This window comes from Bidens hawaiensis, unplaced genomic scaffold (genome assembly GCF_021521415.1).
Source record: "Bidens hawaiensis isolate Kalapana, Puna unplaced genomic scaffold, B.hawaiensis_p1.1 tig00005179_1, whole genome shotgun sequence".
Classification (NCBI taxonomy): Eukaryota; Viridiplantae; Streptophyta; class Magnoliopsida; order Asterales; family Asteraceae; genus Bidens; species Bidens hawaiensis.
In genome coordinates, this window is record NW_027491332.1 from 356,963 (window position 1) to 365,634 (window position 8,672).

The following is an 8,672-nucleotide window of genomic DNA, read 5'->3' on the forward strand; positions in this document are numbered from 1 at the left end:
TAAGATCACCGAGCTTAAGAGAACAAATAAAACCAATCATAATACTAAAATAACAATGATCATTGCTTTATACTCAAAATAGTTATGAAAACTTGTCTGCTCATTGATCTAAAGTACAATAAGTTTCATCTTCCAAGCTTTTAGTGAAGCCGGAATGTTACAAGTGAATTAAAACAAAAACAGATAAAAATACAACAAAGAATACAATATAAGAGTGCCCAAATCCCAAATGTGGGTTAAACAAGTATGACATGTTATTAATTAACACACAGGCAAGTCTGCTGGTTGCTGCTGCAATGTCTCAAGTTCTCCGACTCCGTTATCTACTAAAAACACCGTCGCCAAACCCCACCCGATATGAACATCCAAGTGACAATGCATAATCCAAGCACCTAATGAAATCAGAATACAAAAATAAGTTAAGTTTTGTATTTCATTCATTTTTTCTAGTAAGTTTTATTAAAAGAAGCAAATTTGTTCTATATATGTTTGTTTACCTGGATTATCTGCAACAAACCGAATGACTGTCCACCCGTTAACCGGTAAGCTAGCAGTATTTCTCAGTGGTGGATCCACAAGGTTGAATTTAGACGTGTCGGTTGCGGGGTTAAAGTTACCAAATCCTTCTGCAAGGATGTAGAAATCGTACCCGTGAAGATGGATCGGGTGATTTTCGGCTGTGAAGATACTGGTCCCTTGCAGCACAATCTGCACTTGTGATCCGTATTTTAACTTGTAAACTTTAGTCCCACGTGTCGGCTGCCACAGAGAGCGGCTTACATTGCCAGTGTAATCGAATGCCACGGGTGGCTTAGCGGGAAAATCTGTCGTGAAGACCCCGGGAACACCGCGTTGGTGTGCTTGTAGGACTGAGAAGTTTGACGGGAGTACGAACGAGACGTTGTTCATGCTGGCAGTGAATCGGGTTCGGTTTGGTGCTTGACATGTGTTGGCAGGAGCGCCTGGTGGGCACTGGTTTAATCCCAGCCCGGCGGTGATGAATAGATTTTCGTCGATTTTGTTTGGAACCTCGACTTTTCTTGGGCTTCGGAAGCTAGTGGTGAAGGCAGTGGCGGTGGCAGTGTCGTTAAATGCCGGGAGAGTTGGCATGACGGGTTTTGAAGCGATGCCCTTAGCGGGGCACGGGGCGGTTTTGTACTCCAAAATGGCGGTTGTGGTGGTGTTGTCAAATGGGGCTCCTTGTGCACTAGCGTAGGCACGGGCAGCGATGTAGTATCGGGCGGGTGGCTGGTCGGCTTTGACGAGTACATCGGTTGTTTGACCGGGTCCGAGCATGAGGACATTGGTGGTGAATGGTTTGACATAGGATGCGTCAGCACCAACGACTGTGAGTTTGTGGTTAGCAATGCTGAAGAAAAGTTGTTGGTTTAAAGCCGAGTTGATCACCCGAATGAGATTTGTCTCGGCTGAGTCCACGGGAACTATGACCGTATCTACATTATACAAACAACAGATCATGTTAATAAGTTATAAAGTTATAAAACGACGATAAATAGTAATAGTAATGTTAATAGGCAAACCTTTGTTGGAGCAGTTATAGAGATCGCCGGGTTGGCCGTTGATGGTATATGCATCGGAAACATTCGGAGCGCCTCCGGTTCTCATGGCTTGCCTTATGACAGTCAGTGGATTAGCATTCCACCATTCCCCTAATCATATTATTATTATCATAATAAGATTATTATCATAATAATGCAAAAAATGGCAACTTTATGGTATTGGATTGAATGGGATACCGAGCATAAGGACTGATTCGCGATTTGGTTTAGGAAACGGGTATGAATCGCCTTCCTTAGGACGAATGACGATAGCACCATAGACCGTGGCGCGGACCCATGAGTTATGTGCATGCCACCATAGTGTTCCTTCTTGTCCTGAAATCCTGAATCTGTAAGTATAGCTGCCTCCTGGTCTAATTGGGCATTGAGTAATGAACTCAGGCCCATCAGCCCATGCTGTTGTAATTTGTCTTACACCATGCCTAAAGAAAAAAAAAACTAATATATCAGATGTGACAGTTTTGACTCATTTACTTATGACTATTGATTCAAGCCGTGTGTTATATTAAACTGTATAATCTAAACGTAAAAAAAAATGTGTTTATACCAATGAATGGTAACATTCTCTCTAGCCCTATTGACAACATTTATGACTAGACTATCGCCATTATTCACTTCCAAAGTCGGGCCGGGTAATTGCCCATTCACCGTCATAACGTTTTGGGTTTTGCATAGCTTTGTTATTTGTGTGTCTTGAACCTAATCACATGCCAAATAGTTAGAAACCATAAATGTCACGAATAAAAGTTACCTATATAAAACATTTAAGATAAAAAGACATACAACAAAATCATGGTAGTGAGTTTTTGCTTTCGCCAAAGAAGCGACACTCAAAAACACTAGTAACAAGCTCAAAATCGACAATGTAGATAGACCGTTGCCACACCCCATCGTGTTGTCAATGTCGTTTCTGCTCTAATGATGGTGTGTATGTGTGTGTAGATGACTTGTGGAATTGGGTGAGAGAAGAGTGGCTTATATAGAGCACAAGATGGTGAGATATTAAGTTGTTTGAAGTTGGCAAAGTAGGTTTAGATTTTGGGGTGATGGTCAGTGACTCAGTTCACAATGGCAAAAATGTTCAACACTGAGTTGGTGCACCAACTGACCTATCACAGTTTGATTAAATTTTCTTCATTGCTTGCTTCATAAGTCTTCTTTCTTCTATTTTGGGGTTAAATTTAATAAAAAGAAAAAAAAATTAAACATGTGTGTTTTCTTTAATGGAGCATTTTCACCAAGTTGACTATGTATTATTGTTTAACCCATGGATGGGTGTGAATATTATGGCTACAAGGTTGTAAATTATTATGTCATGGAAATAGTCTTTTTCATAGTGCAAAAGATTTGTTGTGTGTAGACTTTTTTCTCACCAACTATGAGAAAAGCCCATTGATTTTTAGCCTTAAGAGTATTAGTTATTAATTATTAACAATTTTTTTCTTCATGTTTTAGTTACAATGATTTAGTGATTGTAACAATTTATTCACTATTAAAATACAATCAATCTAACTATTTTGAAAAAGAAAACAGTTCAAGCAACCAAACCGTCTAAACATCAAAATAACCTTGCTAGTTTGGTTTTATGGTTGTCTAGAAACGTACTTAATGTCTTGGCTCATAATCGTCAAAATGAATCATGCCGTGAACACTTACGCTCCTTGTTCAAACCATTTAAAGAGGTATCAAAGCAGTCGCTCCTTAAACCAATCTTTGATGTATTGCATTTTTAGCAAATGCAATGAGAATCACAAGACTTTCAGCATTGGAACAAATCCATTGGTAGTTCTCAGTAAAGGTAGGAACCGTCGACAACAATTGAACACTCTGGAATAAAATCTGATTCGAGATCTTATCTTCATATGTTCTGGCCGATAATTCGTGTAGCCACACCCACCCGATAACCACTCAAAATCGGATGGAAAGCTTATATATCCTTAATCCTACATAATTGCTTATGGATTACCAATAACACAGTGAATTTCAATTTTATTTTCCTTTACCGAACTTTATTTTTAAAATATTTTTGTAGTTGATTTCCAAATAATCACCAGAATTTAAAAAAAAACCACCAAAAATGTGATTGTATACTTGTTCACTTGATTTTGAAGTAAATGTAATCACAAACACACCTTGAGCATCAACATTATAATCTATATCCACATCTTTATAATTTTACAACCAAGTCTAATTTTTAATCTCTTTATATCTCACTTACAAATACTTATTTCATTATATTTTCTTTTTTATATACTTATAAAAAATATATAGCGGTGGTGATAGAAATATAGGCGGAGATGAAGATTTTAAACTAGTTGTAAAATAAAGAAATCTTTTAATTTTATACATAGAAACTTTTATGTGAATGGTGATACTTAAGGCCATGTGTAGTGAAGGGGCAACAATTGGGGGCGAATTGTGACACGTGACGCCCAATCAGCATGGAGTGGAAATTTGCTTTTGAAGTGTAATGGTGTAGGGGCTACAAGTTGGGCCTACAGTGTGTTTTTTATTATTTTCTTTTTATAACTAAACTAATTAAATAAAAACCAATTTATTTAAATAATTAAATAAAAATGCATTAAAATTAAAAAGAAATACAAAAAAATAAAAAACATAACTAATAATGCATTAAAATTAAAAAAAATACATAACTAAAAATATTAAAAAACATAACTAAATAACATACTAATATCCATAATATTTGCGCATTTTTTCAATTCGTTATCGTTGCAATAATGCGGCCTCTTCGTGTGGCTCGGCCGCTTTGAGGGATTCGTATTTTTCACTCAATTCCCCAATTCCAACATTTGGTCAATCTTTTCGTGTTGTTTGTTGGTTTCGTTCATGACATCGTTGAGTTCCTCGACACATTTTTTTTTGCTTTTTGATGATTTCTCTCATGGTAGCGGCGACTTCCACGAGTGTCGGTAGGTTTGGGTTGTTTGTAGGATTCATTTTGCTAAATTTTTTGAAGAATTTGAGTATGAATTGTGTATGAAATGGAGAACAAGGTGTATGTTTATATATATATATATATATATATATATATATATATATATATATATATTGTTTAAATTAATTTTTTTTAAATATTTGACCGTTTTACAACGGTCATATGAATATAATAATATTAATTTCTTCTCCACTCGGCGACAAACTAACCCCGCCCCCGCCCCTTTTCACCCAAATATCGCCCCCGGGGCGCTGTTATAGCCCTTTGTCGCCCCAATTCGCCCCCAACTCTCGCCCACTACGTTTGGCCTTAGGCGATGCGTAGTGGTGGGGCTACAAATTAGGGCGTTTTGCGCCGTGTGGCGCCCAGTCAGCAAGGGGTGAGAATTTGTTTTTGGGGTGTAATGGTATAGGACCTACAATAGTAATATAATAATAATATATATACATATATATATATATATATATATATATATATATATATCTTACACACAAATATATATAATAATAATAAAAACAAACAACACAACAGACATGCTGGGCGAGAAATAGACCCCGCCTCCGCCCTTTTTCGCCCCAATATCGCCGGGAGGCGGTGTTCCTTCAACTTGTCGCCTCTTTTCGCCTAAATTATAGCCCCACTACACTCGGCCTTAGTGATATTGACTTATTGTAATGTTGAACCGTTCGATGGCATGGGCTAGTATTAACTATTATGTTATAAATTATGTATATATTTATTTTTTTTATTATTGATTGCTTTTTCCAAATATGTACATGCCATGAAAATTGAAGATTAGTTTTGTTAGAAAGAATAAAAAATCTTATCCATTTATTTTAGACTTGAATTGTTGAGATTAGATTGAAGAGAAAATCAAGTGTAAAACAATGGTAAGAGCAAAATACGGATAACACATTTGTTGATTTTCTCTCTTCACATGCAAGACATATGTCAAATACCCCCATCATTTTAAAACGTCTATAACTTTTTCATACGACATTTAAAAAAAAAACAATTTCACCATAATAACGAGTGTTTTTTTTATCTTTTATATGAGTACCATATTGTTATATAAAAATAAAAAAAATTCATGGGTTTTTTACAAATTGTGTTTTACCAAAATTGCATTTTACAAAATTGTGTTGTATAATTGTGTTTTATTTTTTCATAGTGTTTTTTTCACTGTGTTTTTGACATTGTGTTATCTAATTGTGTTTTTCATTGTATTTTTGTCGTTGTGTTTTTATTTTCGTAGTGTTTTTTGCATTTTGTTTTTTTCGTTGTGTTTTTTCGTAGTGTTTCCATTGTGTTTTACCGGTGAAATTTCCGAAGACTTTTCTGGCAAGGTAGTGGCGGTGGTGGTTGTAGGAGATGAGTGAAAATTTAAGTGAGTTTTTAAGATTAATTAAGTGAATTTTGAAATTAAATTAAGTGAGTTTTTAATATTAAAGTAGTAGATTAAAATACCCCTATTTTTAGACTTCTTAGGAAAAACAAACTTCTTGTCTCAACCTTCCTCATATTACCTATACCCAGGCTTTATCTTAAGTAGGTGTGGATTTGGTAAATAGTGAGTAGTTATCTACTTATCTACTGCTTAAACCTTAAGTAAATACTAACAAAAGGAATATTACTGTGAGAGGATATTGTTGGTAAATTAATCTGATTTTTGAAAGTCAATTGAGAATTAAGATACTCTATCTAGAAGACGGTGATGACTTTTCATGGATAACGTTATTATATTACTTTCTAGCAATTATTTAATTTGTTTTTAATAAAGAAGGATAAAGTAAGTAAATAAACCTATAGGATTGTCCAACTAGCTCGTTGTTGGAAACTTAGCCGGTAAAAACACGCTCGAATCTAGTTTGATTTGTAAACTAGTCAAAATTAACTCGCTCAAATTATTATCTTTCAAACGACCAACAAAATTTTATAAACAAATTAGCAAAGATCTAAACCATTGGATACAACTGTACAAGTACAACCACCAAAACAACATAGACAAATAAAGACCACCTATGCCTCACCGTCTACTACAAACAGACAAACAAAACACTAATTACAATCGGAATCTATATCAATCATCCCATAGAAAACCTCTCCTTTTCGACCTACTTTTGATTCAAAGAAAGGTGACAACTTTAATCTCTTCAACGTACCAAGCTACGCAGTTGAGCCGAGATACATTTCTTTACCACATCGTTTCTCGTTTTCCAAATACACTACTTGCTCAAATTAATCCCTGTATTTTATGATGTTGTTTTTTGTTTTTTTTTTCTTTTTTTTTCTATATAATTATATTCATTTTACTCCTATAGTTAAATAATGAAAATATAGAGAAAATTTGTTTAAATGTCTTTGTAATGGTTAAAAGATATGATTTGATTGTGATTTTTTTTCATAATTAATTAATTAATTATTATTTCTGTACTTTTATAAATGTATAATCAACTATCACGAGTTTTTTTTATTTCTATACTTTTAACATCCAAGTTCATCTTCATTAAGTTCAATCTATTAAGCTTAAATTTTCAATTACACTTAGAGAAAATAAAAGGTACTAATGTCGCCCCAAAACTCTCCAATTTGTCGCCCCAAAACTCTCCAATTTGTCGCCCATTACGTATACCCTTTTTAGATTTTACTTGTGTTGGGATAGACATGATAAATTAATGATGATTGATATATTTTATCTATGTCAAAATATAAAATCTAATCTGATTACTAATATGACTAATCATGTTTATAATCGAGATAAGTATAAAAACATGTGAAAAGAGTTGATATATTGTAAAGAGATGGTGTCATGGTGAAATTTTAATGCGATGTAAATGGATTGACGGTTTGTATATTAAAAATTAAAAATTTTCATTCAATTTGATACGATTTAAAATTCCAAACTTTTCTTTTAACGAAACACATTTTCGTCTGAAGAACAAAACATGTGATTTGGCTCACCCATTCAGAAGGAAACTATATCTAAACTTACAACTAGATGCTATAAGTAAAGGGCGAAGCTTCTTTATGGCCTGGAGCCCCCTGTAAATTCACGCATCTTCGTCCGCAAATTTTTATACGTACTAACCCCCCCCCCTCCCAGCCGACCACGTATTTTTTGTCTAAGCTTCGCCACTGCTCGTTTGTTTTTATATATTTTTCGGATCGAGAGTTATGTTATTGACTAATTCCGACAATTAAAAATGGAATATCACCGATCTCTCTTTGTAATGAGCACTTTTGACCTTGGGGTGAAAACTAAATCAGTGACGTCATCAAGTAGATATGGCATGGAATCTTAACAGGGATTTGGTGATTCCTATTCCAGTTTCACGTTTTAGCCAATTTCCATTCCGAGACATGACTTTTATGCTATAGCAGATGCCTCTACCAAATCCATTAATTTGATGTGAAAGTAAATATTATCTAGAAACTTAAGACTACATTTGTCACAACAATAATAATGTTAAATATTATCCGAACTTGACATTCGTATTAGATTATTATTAGTCATGAACATGATACAAATAGTGATGTTTATGTAAATATGTCCACGTTAAGGTTGTAAGTTGTTTTATTATCAAGATGAAAACGTAGCGAGCCAAGTAGGATTTGTAAGGGAGCAACCGCCAATCTAAATCCGAAAATTATCAAAGAGTTTATGTGGAAATCCGTTCGAGAATATGAACGCTTTGGTTATAAGATTTGTAGGTCCGTTTATCTCTAGATCAAGTGCAAACTTGATTACCCAATTAATCATATTTGTGAATTACCAGTAGATGTGGTAATCAGATCTACGATAGAGAGAATTGATAAAAACAAGTGAACTCCAAATGATTCAGCTAACAAACATGATTTGGTTGAACGACTAGACTAACACGAACGGCTAGTCCATGCTACGCTAATCTATTACAATCACAAAAATGAGTCTTAACATGAATATACCTATTACGATGATTTCAACGACTGTACTAGCATGAAAAAAAAAACAAAAACAATATATAGACCTCAGCGAGCTGTGAAACTACGAAGTGTCACAATTAGTCTGGGCGACACTTCGAGTATCGCTACTACATAATATTTCTTCATGAGTTTTGGTGACACTAGGAAGTGTCGTGAGTACAGGCGGCACTCTT

The 8,672-nt window shown here is 34.7% G+C and overlaps 1 protein-coding gene across 1 annotated transcript; it reads right to left on the reverse strand.

The window, feature by feature from the left end:
* Positions 1-219: 219 nt before the first annotated feature.
* LOC143629265 (laccase-12-like) lies at positions 220-2,640 on the reverse strand. The gene is made up of 6 exons (XM_077098579.1): positions 2,364-2,640; positions 2,128-2,279; positions 1,758-2,002; positions 1,542-1,670; positions 498-1,454; positions 220-392 (listed from the first exon to the last, which is right to left on the reverse strand). Exons 1-6 carry the CDS (start codon positions 2,469-2,471, stop codon positions 262-264), a joined length of 1,722 nt encoding a protein of 573 aa, XP_076954694.1. The 5' UTR covers positions 2,472-2,640; the 3' UTR covers positions 220-261.
* Positions 2,641-8,672: the final 6,032 nt, after the last annotated feature.

Excerpts from the sequence above, each read along its gene's own strand:
- LOC143629265 (XM_077098579.1), bottom strand. The coding sequence starts at position 2,471 with ATGGGGTGTGGCAACGGTCTATCTACATTGTCGATTTTGAGCTTGTTA. Across the intron at positions 2,280-2,363 it reads CTCACTACCATGATTTTGTT|GTTCAAGACACACAAATAAC; the intron begins GTATGTCTTTTT and ends GCATGTGATTAG. Across the intron at positions 2,003-2,127 it reads GAGAATGTTACCATTCATTG|GCATGGTGTAAGACAAATTA; the intron begins GTATAAACACAT and ends TTTTTTCTTTAG.